Here is a 16,018-nt window from a genome sequence, read left to right as displayed (position 1 = left end):
TCTGTACCGGTGCACTGCTCCTCCCGCTTCAGCTCCAGCTCCCGGACGGGTTCTGGCGCTCACGGCAGCCCCGACCGGCTCGGCCTCGCAGGGGGAGCGGCGCTCGGAGCTCCAGAGAGCTGTGGGAGTAGACAAAGCAGCATAGGTTATAACCTGCCACCTTTATTTTCTGTGAACACATTTAGTTTATTCGTATAGCTAACACTAATAAATTCATTAACTCTACCTGTCGGGCACCGTCGGGTGTCCCCGCCCCGCATGTCGCGCCGCCGCCCTCGGCCGCCAGGGGGCGACACGGCTGCAGGCAGGAGCGCGCGGCCGTGGCCCCTCGCGGCCGCCGTAGGGCCCCGCCTGGCGCCGGGCGGGGGCAGCGCGCGGTGCCACGTCCCCGTCGCGGCGCGTTTGCGGCCATGGGCGCCTCGCAGAGCATCGACATCCCCGGCGGCGGCACCGAGGGCTACCACGTCCTGCGGGTAAGGGCGGCGCGGCCCGGCCGGGCGCCGCGGACACTCAGCCCGGCGGCGGCCCGCGGGCGGGGGCCTGTCCCGCCGTGGGGCCGCGCTGGAGCGGCCCGGGGGCTCCCGGGGCGGCCGGAGCTCCGCCGCGGCTGCGGGAACGCTGAGGTGCGCCGGGCCCGCGCTGCCGCTCCCGCATTTGGGAAGTCCGGAGGAAGAAATGGTCCAGAATGAGCAGTTCTCCCGGCCAGGTTGTGCCTCCCTGTGACCAGGCCTGCGCAGGGGAGGCGATGCTGGGTGTGGGCAGCCCTGGGGGCGAGGCGGCCTCTCCTCCAGCAGACGCTGCCCACACCCCAGCCCGCGGGTCTGGGCTGCGCTCAGGGGCTCCCGGGATAAGGCGTCCGGCTTGCCGCTGCATCACGGACTGACTGTAGCTGCTGCCCCTCCGGAGTAGTTCAGAGGTGTCGGATCAAGGTGTTCACTGAGGGCTGCAACTTTGGTGAAAGTACTGTTTTCCATGGTTACATTGGTTTTGTTCACATTGCGGCCACAAAACTTTGGTTTTATATGCGAAATACAAAATACCTTATTAGGCTGCATTCGTGAGGTTTTGTGAACAGCCTTTTGAAAGCCTTTCCTCTTGCTTTCAGCGGGCAGAATGGTTCCCAGGCCGTGCTGCGGAGTCTGAGGCGCCGGGGTGCAGGGGCTTTGCTGGCCTCAGCCCTGCGCACACCGCCGGGCCTTGGCCTCTGTAGCCCGAGTGTGAGTGCCCTCACTCTGGAGGCCCTGCTGGGCTGGTGTGTTTGTTGGAATCGGAGCCTTTTGGATATGTTCTGATCAAATCCAAACATTCTGTTAAGATCTATATATGACTAAAGTCACAGTGTGGGGTTTTTTTTAAATCTCCCTTTTAATATTAATGGTATATAATAGTCCAGTGTTACTAATTTATGTCAGTCCACTTTGTCTTCTCCTTTTCCCGCACAAAAAACTATTGTGCAGATTGGTAGAACTGGCAGACTTGCTTTTTTTAGCATAGTACAGTGTAAATTTCCTTAACTTTTTACTTTGGAGACTTGTACTTTGTACATACCAATATGTACTTTAATTACATCGTATTTATGAGTTCATACTGTTTGATTAAAGCATGTTGATAAATTGAGATTAATCTCTTTTATGAAGTAGAATCTAGTAATTTTTTCCTGTAGTCTTCCTTGGATCTGGAGCCTTTTGTTTTCGTTTAGGCACTTTTTTGTTGTAATGTTTTTGCTATGACCCAAAATGGCAATGTTTGATTGCCAGTCTTTGTAAATGTAATTGAGAGGTGCACATTGAAGTAGTTGATTTCCAGGAGAACATCCTTATTTATATTAAATGCAGTAAAGGACCTGTCTGCTGTCTTAAACAGACTGATATCTCTTTTTTTCACTGCCTTTTCTTCTTACTGATATCTTAAGACACCACAGTAGTGAATGGTTACTCTTTGTCTATGGACAGGCATCTTAAACTGCATCATGATCCCAGCCTAACAGTTACAATTTGGAATGTTTTTTATTTAAATGCATGTGGCATGAATGTGACTAGAATTTCCCTCTGTAGTTTTTCCAAGTTTAGTTTTCCAGTTGCCATTCTCTAGTGAGTTTGTAACAGACAGTGTTTGGTTCACACTGTTCGAGGAGCTCTGCACAGCGCTCTGTCTGCATGGATTGACCTTCAGTCTAGAAGATTGAATTTGGGCTCAAGCAAAACTGCTGTTTTGTTCTAATTTACTCTCAAGTATGTTTTCTTTCTGAGCTCCGTACTTCAATGAGGTCAATGAGAATGGTAGAAGGAAAACAGCAGGAGTCTGCCAGTGTTCCAGATCTAATTCGAGTAAGATCAGATTTCTCTGATAACACCAAACTTCTGTAAATAATGTAAAGTGATTGTTTAAAAGATTTCGTTGCCTGTGGGAAAATTAGACAAATGTCCAAAAAAATTTTCAGTTATTGGAAGAATTTGTTTGGGGAAGGCAGATAAATGAAAAATGTGTGTTAAATGGCCGTGAAACAAAGAGTTGTTCACTTTGTCTATAGGAGCCAAGCACAAGCTGCCAGAAGGATGAGCAGACTGAGACTGTTGCAAGTTGCAGGTTTTTTACAGTGAGACTTTTAGACTGTACATGCTGCCTCCCCACACAACTAGTCGAAAGTCTCTCTCTGTGCTCACTTCAAATAGGAACAGAAATATATGCAGCAAGTGAACACTACCATCATTAATTTTCAGTGTAAATTTGCAGAGTACTTGATTCTTTTGGCTACTTCTGCTGATAGTCAGAGCAATATTGCTTTTATTGTAAGCTTTATCAGCAGTGCAGTTGTAACAGGAATTAGGAATGCTCCAGGACTGAAGTGCTGTCAGAGGAAAAGAATTTCATCCTGTGCATACTTGACAGCAGAACTTGCTGTCTGTGCGTTGCATAGTTGGTGTTCTAGACATTAAAATGTCTAAGAGGTTGAGGTAAGAGGGAGAAAAAGTTGCCATGTGTTTTGTTGCCCAAGTCTCTTCATAAATAGACCTGGTAATGAGTCATTTGTTTGAAACAATTCTCGAGTTTCTTTTAACATAAGGTATGTGGCTGATTAGACCAACAGGCAGACTCTGGGTATTGCTCAGTATCTCTTTGTTTCTGCTCCTCAAAACAGAATGAAGGAAAATTTTGAGTAATTTTCTTGCTCAGCAGTGTGAAACTGCTGTAGTTTGCCCAGGCTGATGTAATGACCTGACAGTTTCTTCAGCTGCTAGATGATGTCACAACATCCCCATGGCTGGGACAAAGTGACTGGGAAATGGCCCAGTGGGAAAGGACCTGGGGGTGCTGGTTGGCAGCAGCTGAACATGAGCCAGCGTGTGCCCAGGTGGCCAGAAGGCCAGAGACATCCTGGCCTGGATCAGAAACAGTGTGACCAGCAGGGCCAGGACAATGACTGTCCCCCTGCACTCAGCACTGGTGAGGTCACAGCTCAAGGGCTGTGTCCAGTTCTGGGCTCCTCAGTTCAGAAAGGACATTGAGGTGCTGGAATGTGTCCAGAGATGCTCTGGAGCACAACTCCTGTGAGGAGCAACCGAGGGAGCTGGGGGTGTTTAGCCTGGAGGAGCTCAGGGGAGACCTCATGACTCTACAACTCCCTGAGAGGAGGGTATAGAGAAGTGGGGGTTGGCCTCTCTTCTTAAGTAACAAGTGAGAGAACAAGAGGAAAGAGCCTCAAGTTGCACCATGAGAGATTTACAGGCTGAATTTTAGGAAAACTTTTTTCATCAAAAGGATGGTCAGGTATTGGAATAGGCTGCCCAGGAAGTGGTTTAATCTAATGCCTGAAAACATTCAGAAAATGTGTAGATGTGGCCTTTGGGTTAGATTTAATGGTGAACTTGACAGTACTGTGTTAGTGGTTGGACTTGATGATCACAGAGGTCTTTTCCAAACTAAATTGTTGTAAGATTCTATGTAAGAACTCTTATCTGTGAGAAATTTGTATGCTACCATGTTATGTGGTGTTCTCCCTAAAAGATACTGAGCAGCAGCGCCCAAAGTTTAGATTTCCCACTCCTGTTTGAGTGCTTTGGTTTGTTATAATAGTGATACAAACATGTTGCATGAAGTGATGACTTACCTTTTAAAGGAGGTTCACATTTTAAAAGCTTGAGTTAAATTCTCTGTGCTAAAATAAAAGGTTAGCTACATACATAGAATCTGTTTTCTTACCAGCAACTGAAAAAGCTTTTCTTTTGAAAATTGTGTTTCATCAAGGAATTCAATTCAGTTAAACAAGGTAATGAATTAAAGTAACTGACAGAAATAAAAGAGATTTTATCAGATCTATCAGGAATTGCTTATATATGATATGCAATGAAATTTTACTGCCAGTTATGGAGTGGGTGGAAGAACTACAAAAAAACCTTTCAGTATTTCTTTGCAAATAAAGTAGAATAGTGGAAAGGGTTTCTTATGTGGGGAAAAAAGAAAGCCTTGGAAGTTGTGTTTTTAATGCTTGAAGCTAAGCTTCTGAAAGTTTAAAAACTAAAAGGTAAAGGGAACTGACTTTCAGAAGTGTTCAAAGCCTTCATCTACCTCTGAAAAACTCACATTTCAGTGCCTAATTTCATTTGCAGTTGCAGTGCTCTCTTGGGGCTTCGATTTGTGACCAGTGTGCTGCTGAGCAGACTTCTTAAAATGTGCAATGTGCAATGGATACTGTGTAGGCATAGAACGATAGTGTTGGGAGCGGTGTTCAGCAAGAAAAACTTCATGTATTTACCAGGAAAGTCTTTTCAGTACTGCAAATTAAAATTGGTGTATTGACCTTGAAACCTTTTTCCTGTTTCATTCTTGACAGTGAATTAAAGGGAAATCAGTGTGTGATCTATGTACTCAGCAGCCCTGCTGTCATCTTGGTGAGAGACTGAAACCCTGCAGCACTGTGTGAGGCCCTTTTCTGCCCTCTGATACTCAGCATTTGATAGAGATTTTCTTCATTTGCTCTTAAAAAGATCTGGCACTGCATTGCCACAGCTTCTTTGCATTTTCTGTGCCACTGTTTGTCTCTATTGTTAGAAAGTCATGGCATTTACCCACACAGATCTGTGACTTGTATGTCTGAAGGAACAGCTGGCTTTGAGAGACTCAGGCTTCCCAAGCTCCTGGGCATGGTATCTTGCCTGCAGCAGCATCTGTTGTGAATGGTATTGCTTGGTTATTTCTCAGCAATTACTCAATTACAAAGGCAACTTACTAAATACCTACTTGGGGCACCCAGCAAAGCTGCATAAAGCCAAATTTCTCAGGAGGCACAGAGTTTATGTCCATATCCATGGAATCTTTATTATTTCCATCCTTAGTAGAGGTAGAATAATTTGTGTCCTTGTATTTTCTAAGGTCCCTGGTTATCCTTTGTTGCTGTGGCTCCTGGAAGAGAATTGTGGCCACAGCTTGGAGCAGAGAGCTGTGTTGTGCATTTGGTACTGTGTGCTGGTGAGGAATTGGGCAGGTGGTGACTGGAAGTGAGATGGTGTGACAAAACCTGTGTGGGGTCAGTGCAGTTGTTGTGCAGGGCTGAGCACATCACTTCTTTAAGGAGGAGACTTTTCATGTGGAATGGACTCAGAATTTCTGGGTGGCATTTCTGGGACTGCCAGGTGCTTTTCTATCAATGAAGGCCAGGGAATAGGAAACTTTGTGACAACCTTGGCATGGCAGGATGGCAGAAGGGATGCACATACCTGCTTCTGAGGTGTGATTGACGCAACTATAAGGGCTTGATTTCTTTTAACTGCAGCTTCCTGGTAGTTTTTACATGCCCACTTAGAAACAAACTGTGCAGAGATGTTCAGGGTTGTGATGGGTTTGGAGCAAGGAGTTCAACTTCTGAAGATACTTTCTGCAAACTAATTGTTTGGAACTTGGAAACTCTCAGTCCCCTCACCAATTTGGGGCAGAACAGAGATTTGGTATTATAAGTAAATTATTTATCCATCCCAAGTGAGCTTGCCATTAATGGATGCTGAACGTACGTAGTTCTCATTTACTGTATGTACTCCATCTTATTTCAAAAAATATTTCTTACTGAGTACTGGCCACGCTTGGCTCATGGTGTTCAGGATATAATCTCTTGGAGGCCATTAGGGAAGGGGTATTGTCAGGGTGCGGGGGATTTGTTGTGATTTTAGTATGGGGTTTTTTTTATTTCAAATAAGTTAATTTAGAAATGGAGGAAGATCTCTGAATGAGACGAAGTCTGGTCTTTCATAATTTCAAGGCCATGATATATATCCATGACAAAAATCTGATGTGTTATGCTGGATGTACTGATTTTTAATGCTGAGTTGTAACTAATGCATGTTAAGTCTTTAAAACTGTTTTTTCAGAAAGTTTTGAAACCATCTGCTGATTTAATTTTGGCATAAAGCCTGTATGCCAGGTTCATTAAAAACACAAACTGAAAGTTCCTCTATGACCTATGCAATAGCTGGTGGAATAAGAGAGAGAGAGAGAGGCTTTTAGAGTATTTTCATGTCACTTCTCTAAACTGAGGTAAGAACAACAAACAGCATAAACTCATCCTACATTCACTACTCCAACACGGGAAAGGAGAGGATGTTTTGAATTACTTGATTACAAGAGAAACTGCAAGTCTGAGAATACCATTGTGGATCATGTCTGTAGGAAAGCAGAGTTTTAATTCTCCTTTGACAAAACTGTTGAACCTCTCTTTGGCAAGGAGGTCTCAAGTATCCAACGTAGTAAGTAAACACTTTCAGTATTTGGGAAGAATAATTCATGTAGTGAATTTTAGCCTCTCTGTGTCTTTTCTAAGGTAAAATTTCTGTTTGTAGAGGCTGTTCTCAGGTAGCCCTACATTATTGCAAGTTTGAATATCTACCGTTAAATGAGCTCTAGAAACAGTCCACAAATGGCAAAGCCATGTCCACAGTGCGCTGGGAGTTTCTGTGCAGCTGGAGCCAGGGTGTGTGCCCCATGGAGCTCAGCTTGTACTTTACCTTATTACTTGGTGCACAGTTTGGGGTTTGATCTCTGGTTGTTCTTGGTGAGAGGCATCTTGAACAGGCAGGTTAAGTGAAGTGACATGGAGGCGGTAGTTTGGATCTAGTTAGAAGGACTGCAGAATATTTGTGACTGGGAGATGTGTGTTCATACACTTAGTACTTGGGAGAGGGAGAATACCTGTACCCCAGCTGTAGAAAATTATTTCCAAGGAGCCTCCAGGCATCTTGAAGAGACACTTTTACAGGCACACTTCAAGTTCTAGTTAGAAATTATAAATGTGGACTTTGCTGGTGTTATTGTTGCCTCAGTGATTCTTTCTACTTTGGGATATTGTTGGTTTCATTTTTTTTTGCCGCTTTACAAATCTTAGACAACAATCAATATGTGTGTGCTGTGACTCTGGAATTACTAATTCCTGACGTAGGTTATGTGATTAATATTCTAAGCTTCGGGCACCTGTTACCCACAAGTAATCTGAGTTTTTTCCAAGCTCTGATTTTGTGAATATGTTGGGCAGAGATAATACAATTTTAAAAATCCAGTTTTATTAGTAATCAAGCACTTCAAACAATCCATAGGAGAATATTTTGTTCTAGATAAGTTACATTAGGAAAACTCAGTTCCTGCAGAATCAGGCCAGGATTGAACAAATACATTTTTACCACTTCTGTCAGGTAGAATGACATGGAATGTAAGGAACCACTCTGTAAAGGGTACCTCTTTTTAGATCTTTTTGGCAGGTGATTGTAGTACGTAAGAGAAGAAGGCGGTGGGTAAAATGAATCAGCTTCCACACAGAAAAAAGAGTGTCTTTGCTAAAAAAGCTGCAGGAAAAAATGTGACAGCCATATTGGAGTTACTTTTCATTGTGAGCAATAGTGAAAAAATAACATTGGCAAAATGTCTCTCAGTTACTCCCTTTGGAATTAAAAGGATATTTTTACCTTCTGGGAGCAGTGTGTTCAGAACTTAGGCCTTGGCTTAGTGGAGTGGTTGAATTATTTGAGCTGCCATGGCTGCAAAATTACATGTCTCTTTTCCTGCAACTGGAAGGTCTGTTAATAAAATCACTCGTTGTACAGATGCCCTCTGTGTCTCAAGAATGTCACCAGATGATGTTTAATCATGACATCACAACCTGTGCTTACAGATGTGACTCTGCTATTCCTTTAGTAGGCATAAGATAGAAAGCAAGGTCCAACGTTGGTACTCTGTGGAAAGAGAGTGCTTTTTAACCAACCTTTTCAGAACTCATTAACCTTGTCCTTTCACTATAATCTCCTTTCTTGAAACAAATACTTACAATTTATCTGATGCAACTGTTAAGCACTGCTTTTCCCAGGGAGTGGCTACTGCTGTGTCATTCCTCAATTTATAAATTACTAATTCTTTTGAAATACATTTTTTTTGTAAAGTAGGGATTTTTTGGTTCTACAGCTTATATGATTATATTTAAATATTATAAAATTATACATACAAGCATTAGTAGCTTCTAGACTACAGTTGGCACAAGTAGAAATATAATTCTAATCTATGAATCAGCATTGGAACACTTTTACTAAATTCTCGTTTAACTTTGTTAGGTACAAGAAAACTCACCGGGGCATAGAGCTGGATTGGAGCCATTCTTTGATTTTATCGTTTCTATTAACGGTTCAAGATTGGTAAGTGTGTTGTTATTTTATAACTTTTAATATAAACAACGTCTTGAGAATCTGATATTTATAGGTAAACCAATGGACTTGTTTTATTTAAATGTATGTAAAATATTTCTTCTGACTTTTAAATGAGGGAGGCAAACTGCATCAGGAATTGATTTCCTTCACCCTGTAGGAGCAGTTCTGCCTAGTTTAGCTGGAGAATAAGACAGACATGCTCTCTGCAGACATCTGCACCGACACAGAATTGCCTGCTGATCCACCCCTCATGGCTTGTGCTGGTGCCCTCCTAGTTCTGTGTGCTTCCATGAGAACTTCACCCAGTCCAAACAGGTTGAGTGAAAAGCTGCTGGCAGAGCTGTTGGCTGGGAAGGAGGCATGTGGGGGGAGTTTTCAAGCCAGAGCTGTCATCAAACAACAGACCATCATAGCAGTGGAAAAAACCAGCTGTGGGATGCTGTGCACCAGCACGCCTGGATTCGAGAAAGCCTCTGAACCAAGTGAAGTGTTTTCATTTTTGGAAAGTATGACCTGTTACTGTGAAGTCCCAGGGTTTTTCCAGAGTTGTATTGTAGAATTTTGAAGAGACTGGAAACATGCTACAAAACAGCTGTTGGTTCATGTTCTGGTAATGAACAGTGTAGCACCTTTGGAATACAAGTGTTGCTGTAGAACTGAAAGCTTGTTCTGTCGAACACTGACCCAAGCTCTTGTTTACACATTTGCAGAATAAAGACAACGACACTCTCAAGGACCTGCTGAAAGCAAATGTTGAAAAACCTGTAAAAATGCTTGTGTACAGTAGCAAAACACTGGAACTGAGAGAAACATCAGTAACCCCCAGCAACATGTGGGGTGGGCAGGGCCTGCTGGGAGTCAGCATTCGCTTCTGCAGCTTTGATGGGGCTAATGAAAACGTCTGGCACGTCTTGGTACGTATGCACTTGGAAGTATTCTTCTTATTGCTGTTTCTGTCTTCCTGTTGAAAAGGAACTTGCACAGGATGTAGCTAACAAGCCATGAGATCAAACTGGTCTCATTGATCAAACTGGCTTTGATTGATTTTGGGTTTGGGAAGGCTACAAGTGTAGTTTGTAGTCTACAGATGTATATTTGTAAGTATATTGTCAAGTCTTGTATTTAAATGAATGGGTCTGTACAGTCCACAGAGATACTGTACTTGGTACAACGCCAGAACCATATGGAAAGGGACTGCCATAGAGCCACTGTTTCCTGAGTTCATCACTGTGTTGAAAACTTGGCCAGTTTGTCTGACTCAGCTTGTGTGAAGTGCACATCTGTTCTGCTATACCCTGACAGTTACATAGTGTTTTGTAACTTTCCATCTTAAAACCAGGAAGTGGAGCCAAATTCTCCTGCTGCGTTGGCTGGACTTCGACCTCATAGTGACTATATCATTGGAGCAGATACTGTCATGAATGAGGTAAGTATATAAAACTAAGGTCTTTAGTTTTTAAAAACTAAAAACCCAATTGTACCAGGGGAGTTTGAAACATCCCTGGTTCTGTCTCTGTTCAGTGTGAATGTCAAATGCAAAGAGGAAGCAGCTCTGGCAATTGTGCCTCTTCTTAAAGGCAATCCTGGAAATAAGAACTGCTCTTAAATGTCTTCATGAAGTCAGATACAAACTTTTGTACTTTAAAATCAGTATTTTGAATAGCAGATTTGAAATTTGGGTTGTGCCACGTCTTCTGAGTTGTGCTAGCAAAACACATCTTAAAGTTTGTCTTGTGATAAAAGAGCAGCACTGCAACAACTGCAGCATGTGGCTGTTACCAGAGTCCATTACAGAAAGTCAGGACTGGGATGATCAATCTAATGCCAAATGATAAAATAAGGACAAGAAAGCCCTTACTCATTTTTATCCTTTTGCAGTCTGAAGATCTCTTTTCCCTTATTGAAACACATGAAGCAAAGCCATTAAAACTTTATGTATACAACACAGACACAGATAATTGTCGGGAAGTGGTGATTACTCCAAATTCTGCCTGGGGTGGAGAAGGCAGGTAAGGAGACAGTGTCTTACAGGGGGATGGGGCAACTTTCTTATAGCACCAGCCTGAAAACTCCTGGGTTTAAGTTTTCTGCAAAGACAGAGAAAGAGTGTTGTTATATCAAAAGTGTTTCTGCTCTAATAAATTATATGTTTACTTGAAATTCAGATGTACTTACTATTGAGAGAGGTGTAAATCAGTAAATTAGCTAGTGCAGAAGTGCATAAAGTGCAATGGTTGCTTTCTGCATTAAATTCCAAACAGTTTTTAGCTGGTGGTATATCCTTGAAGTATTGTGAGTAGCAGAACACAGCACTGCAAGTAACAGCTGTGACTTGAATTCCAAGCTGTATACCTGGAGTAGCTGCTTGGTTTAAATAATAATGAATTTTATTTTGTGCAGAATATTTATTGCTAAAGCTACAGAATTTTCTTTTAATTGTTTTGTATTGATTATTTCTCCACAGAAAGTGAGGCGATGTGGGGGCAGGAGGGGAAGGTTGTACAGCTTGTTGCTTGTTGGTGTCTTGAGTTGTTCATATGTTGCTTACTATAGTCTGTAGTTGTAAAGTCACTTACCTGACTTAAAAATCTTCAAATTTTAAAAGCCTAGGATGTGGCATTGGTTATGGATATTTACATAGGATACCTACTCGCCCTTTTGAAGAGGGAAAGAAAATTTCTCTCCCAGGACAGTTGCCTAGTGCATCTCTCAGTCCCCTCAAAGATGGTTTCACAGAGGTAAGTTGTGGTCCCACTCCGTTGGCTTGGTACAAATGGATGATGATGTTTACTGCTTTTCTCTTCTCTTGGTGCATGTAGAAACAAACCCTAATGATACAACTTTCTTTTCTCCTTCAATAAGGTTCAGCTATCATCGGTTAATCCCTCAGCCACCCTCCCTCCTGGGTCAGCAGGCCTTGAGCAGAGTCTTTCAGGACTTTCTATTAACTCACCTTCAACTACTGTCAGTAATGCTCTCAGCACAGGTTGGTATTGGAAGGAACTGATCTGAAATGCATGGCCTTTCTGATCTTTTTGTTCCCACAGATGTTTCTAATCAATTGAATAGAAGGCAAAAGAGAGAATAAAACTTTCTCTTAAATTTTTCCCAACAAAAAAGGTTAATGTACTGGATTTGTGCCTTACTTGCTCACAAAATAGTTGCAAACAACTTCTATTAAAACTGTATTACATGTGTATTACTTAGGATACTGGTTTTATCAGCATTTTAATGTTGAGGCAAATAGTAATTCTCCTGTAAGCAATTATTTATTTGTACTTCTTAGGGAAAGAAGATCAAGTGTTGTATGCTTAAAATCAATGTTGTTTCCCTGTGTACCCCACCAGGTGTTCCAACAGTTCCATTACTACCACCACAAGTCAGTCAGTCCCTTACCTCTGTGCCACCAGTTAACCCAGCAACTACATTACCAGGTGAGTAGGTAAAATTTCTTAAAGCATTTCTGAAAGAAAAATCTTAAGGAGCAAGGGAAGAGAGCTGTCTTTTCCACTGCCTAACTTCACACAACTTAAGCATTTCATGGAAGATCTCTCTCCATACAACCTCTACAATGTGAAGAATTATTTTTCTTGGAGTATGTTCACAGCATGTCTGTAGCACCGAGGAGTGATGTTACAAGTTTACCTTTTTAGGGCTCCCTGCCCTGGGGATGCAGAATTCAGGATTTCTCAGGAAGGTTTTGCTTTGCTTTTTGCAACATTTTAGGAAAGCCATTTTTAAATACTCAGCTTGATCACTATTCCTAGTATAAATACAGGGCTAACAATATAGAATTTATGTTGCAGTTACTGTTTCTGAGTTATATAGGAATTTAAACTTGTACTGTGTAATACAAGTAACAGTCTTTCTACAGCATGGTTGTTTCCTGATAATAATGAACATTTCAAACACAACTATTCCTTGTGTATTCACAAGGGGTAAGATGAGGATTGTGTAGGATTTTGCTGTGGCATTGGTGTGGTGGTACAGGACTCAATTGTGCCTTCCAAAACACTGAAGGAATTGTATTTTATGTTTTGCATATTATGAGACAAGTAGATCAAGATGTGTCCATTACATAACACTTGGAGGTACAGCCTCTAACACAGAAAAGATGTGCAGTAGAGCTCAGTGCATGCAGGCAAGGGCAGAGAACTCTCACAGAAGCTGAACTTGTCAGTTGTTCTCTATTTTCTCTAGGCAGAAAAAGATTATTGTGCTTTTCTTCCTCAGCCACCTAATCCACCCCTTCCCTAAACTCTGCAAATACAAGTTTTCCATTCCCCTTTTTCTCTGAATAATATCATTGCTTTTTAAAAAGCAAATTAGAATATTTCTTGCAATCTGCATGGATATACTAATGAAAATGTTCTTATTAAATATACTGAAGGTTTAAAATTTGAGTGAGTTTGTATGAAGTTCAGCTTTATTCAAATTAAAAAGAAAAAAAAAATTCAAACCAACTTTGCATATAGCTGACCTGAAAGCTCTTTGTGTCAGGTGATGTCAGCCTTCATGGCAAATGAATTCATGAGTAGGTAAAGATGGCTGGGTTTTAATCAAAATCTCTATACAGTGGCCTTGCTTTAGGACTTTTCTCCTTTCTATCTTCATACTGTAGTATCAAGAGTTTATTTCTGAATAAACCTTTTCTGAACTAAACACAAAGTACGAATAGAGCCCTTGTCTCAGAAATGAAGCTCTTTGAAAGTGGAAAATTCAGGGGCAGAAGGATGTTCCGTAGCAGACACAGTGATGGAAGGGCATGTGTTGCATTCATTTTATGTTTTTCTTCTACTTTCAGTCTTTACTGACTTTGAAAGTTCCTTTGTCTTGCTTTTTGATATACATTTTTGTGATTAACTCTAGTCACAAACTAAGCAGAAAAGACTAATAAGAGAGTGATCAATATTAGGGATCAGGGACTACTGTGTATTTAATAATATTTTTTGCCACTCAAATTTGGAATGGAGAACTTCTGGTATAGTGCTGTGGTGAAACACCTACCTTTGTTGAAAGCTGAACTTGGAATGCAAAACTTAAAATTCTGAAATAAGATTCTGCTTTCCTCAGAAAAAACCTGAAAGGTTTGGGATTATGGATTTGCTAGTCCCGACTTCCTGCAGTTAGGTATCTGTTCTCACTGTGCAACTTAAAAGCTGAAATTCAGGTGAATTTGCATTCATCCATATAAAGATTATATTCAAGATATAAAGCACGTTTTAAATTATCAACAAGATCTAAGAAACAGTTAGAAAAAGACAATTTTAAGTTTTCAGCTGTAACCGTTCCATTCTTCTCTTAGGTCTGATGCCATTACCAGCAGGCCTTCCTAATCTGACTGATCTGTCCAAACTTAATTTACCTGCACCACAGATTGTTCCAGAAATCATACAGCCTGGTATGTGCTTCTGCAAACTGAAACTTGTAATTAGAGTTATGCTTGACACTCACACCCATCTGGGGGAGTTCTGAAGCAGATGAATTAAATGTTTGCCTGAGATGGGAATTGTCAGAATGTCAGGAGACATTGTGCCAAAAGTGAAAGTATATTATTTATGGGTAAAGGTAAATATGAAGTGTTTCCTTGTAAGCTAGATGAGGAGACTGGCGTTCCCTGAACTGAATGCCAGAATTATGAACTGATGTTAGATTTACAGGTTTGAATTCGGCAAAACTGCTGAAGGTGCACGTGGACCAAGCAAAAAGATATTAGAAGCTTACATTAGTTTTTGTTGACTTCTTGTTTCTGGCAGTTTCAGTGAAGGCCAGAAAAACCTAATCATCAGTGTTAATGCAATAAATACCTAGTCCTCTGGGGAGCAACCTGGAATTTACTCTGATTCTTCAATTCTGCAATCTGAAAAGTATCAGGCTTGACATGAGCCTGCTGAGTCAGTGCTGCACAAACACCATTTGAGCTGTCTGGTGTGCAGCAGCTCACTGCCTTTTCTTTCCCCCTTTTTTCTCTTTAGGTTTGCAACCCCTTCCCCCCTTGCCGCCTCTGCACCTGATGGGAATAACGCCTCTATCAATGCCACCCAAGTGTGTTCCTATGCTTCCTTTGGCCACAGAGGCATCTACAGTGCCTACAGATTTGCTTCCCTCTATTCCTCAAGCTGGAAGCTTCTCCGTCAACCCTGGAACTACAGAAAATGTAGAGGACACCTCTGCACTCCCCTTGGATAGCACTACTCCAACTTCCAGGGCAGTTATTGTTGACAGATCAAACGAATCCTCTGCAGCTAATGAGAAAACAGCTGGAATCACAGATACACAAGCTTCTGAATCATAACTCCAGATCACCCTGTTGGATTGGCTTGGTATTTATTTAGCCATGGGATACATATTTGAAAAGCAAGCTATCATAAATTTCATACTAGTTTGTACTTAATCTTTAGAAGTCCTGTAAATAATACGGAGGTATAATAAAAATAAAAAGGGGATTTATAAAGTGGGGGGGGGGGGGGGGGGGAGGAAGAACTTGTATGTTACCAAAAAAAAGTCAAGGTGGTAAATAGAGTTCCACTGCCAAACTCTGAGGTATCTGTTTTTAATGTAGGCTGACAGCCTTACCCTGCTAGGCTTGTCCTTGCTTATAATTAGCAACTTTTGCTTCTGATAGAAATGAAGCGGGTCTTGCGTGTGACATTTACGTACCATTCTTGTTCTTTGCAAGTATCTTGTTTCTACAGTGGGGATGAGAATGTTCAGTCTGAGTTGTGAATTTTAACGCTGCAAAACTTCCACCTAAAGATATTTCTGTTAAAACTGCTGAGTGGCTTGTTAACTGACCTGTTGTTATTCAGCTTGTACACAAATCTTTGTCTTTAAGCTCTTGAGAGATGCTCAAGCCATGTTTCGTGACCCCTGCTGCGTTGTTTCATACGCCCACTGTAAAACGGCATTTGGAAGGGAATACGTGGAATGTTAAATGTAGCACACAATTTGGCACTTCATGACTACTGTAAGATGAATGAGTGGATTAAGCATACATATAGCAATAAATTCCTGGAATTTTATTCTTTGTGTGACAAAATAGCACCTTTTTTTTTTTTTAATTCTTGAAGTCTCATTTAACTTTTTAGCTTAGCTCTTTCTAGCACAGATGTGTGAAAGGGCCCCCTTCCAGAGGAGTGGGTTCAAGAGGGAATGCCAGACATCTTAACGGCAGGCAGGATCAGCACTTATGGTTACATCCATTGCAGCTATGAGTCACTAAATCTGCCTGCATATGCTTCATACTTGGCTTTTAAAATTCAGATTTAGGACAAAAATTGCAGATTAACTGTAGGTGATGCACTTGTAGAAACTGTTATGTGCACTGTACTCCAGGTGATAGC

General features: G+C 41.6%; 1 protein-coding gene across 2 annotated transcripts; it reads left to right on the top strand.

Annotated features, from left to right (window-relative positions):
• The first annotated feature begins 334 nt into the window (after positions 1-334).
• On the top strand, positions 335-15,697 carry GORASP2 (golgi reassembly stacking protein 2). Of its 2 annotated transcripts, none has more exons than XM_066189966.1 (10): positions 335-473; positions 8,583-8,663; positions 9,386-9,589; positions 10,015-10,101; positions 10,554-10,684; positions 11,281-11,413; positions 11,538-11,661; positions 12,023-12,109; positions 13,981-14,076; positions 14,651-15,697. In XM_066189966.1, exons 1-10 carry the CDS (start codon positions 411-413, stop codon positions 14,968-14,970), a joined length of 1,326 nt encoding a protein of 441 aa, XP_066046063.1. In that variant the 5' UTR covers positions 335-410; the 3' UTR covers positions 14,971-15,697. The 2 variants fall into 2 exon arrangements, with proteins under 2 accessions (XP_066046063.1, XP_066046062.1); XM_066189965.1 differs by lacking the exon at positions 335-473 and adding an exon at positions 2,257-2,327.
• The last annotated feature ends 321 nt before the right edge of the window (positions 15,698-16,018 follow it).

Source organism: Chamaea fasciata, unplaced genomic scaffold (genome assembly GCF_029207755.1).
Source record: "Chamaea fasciata isolate MVZ Bird 193981 ecotype frontalis unplaced genomic scaffold, bChaFas1.0.hap1 SCAF_8, whole genome shotgun sequence".
NCBI lineage: Eukaryota > Metazoa > Chordata > Aves > Passeriformes > Sylviidae > Chamaea > Chamaea fasciata.
This window is presented reverse-complemented; position numbering and strand designations above follow the sequence as displayed.

What these genes read in the sequence shown, in the direction of transcription:
- GORASP2 (XM_066189965.1), top strand. Translation starts at nt 2,262, where the DNA reads ATGAGGTCAATGAGAATGGTAGAAGGAAAACAGCAGGAGTCTGCCAGT. An exon ending in CAGATACTGTCATGAATGAG is followed by an intron (nt 10,102 to 10,553) that starts GTAAGTATATAA and finishes ATCCTTTTGCAG; the next exon opens with TCTGAAGATCTCTTTTCCCT. An exon ending in CCCAGCAACTACATTACCAG is followed by an intron (nt 12,110 to 13,980) that starts GTGAGTAGGTAA and finishes TTCTTCTCTTAG; the next exon opens with GTCTGATGCCATTACCAGCA.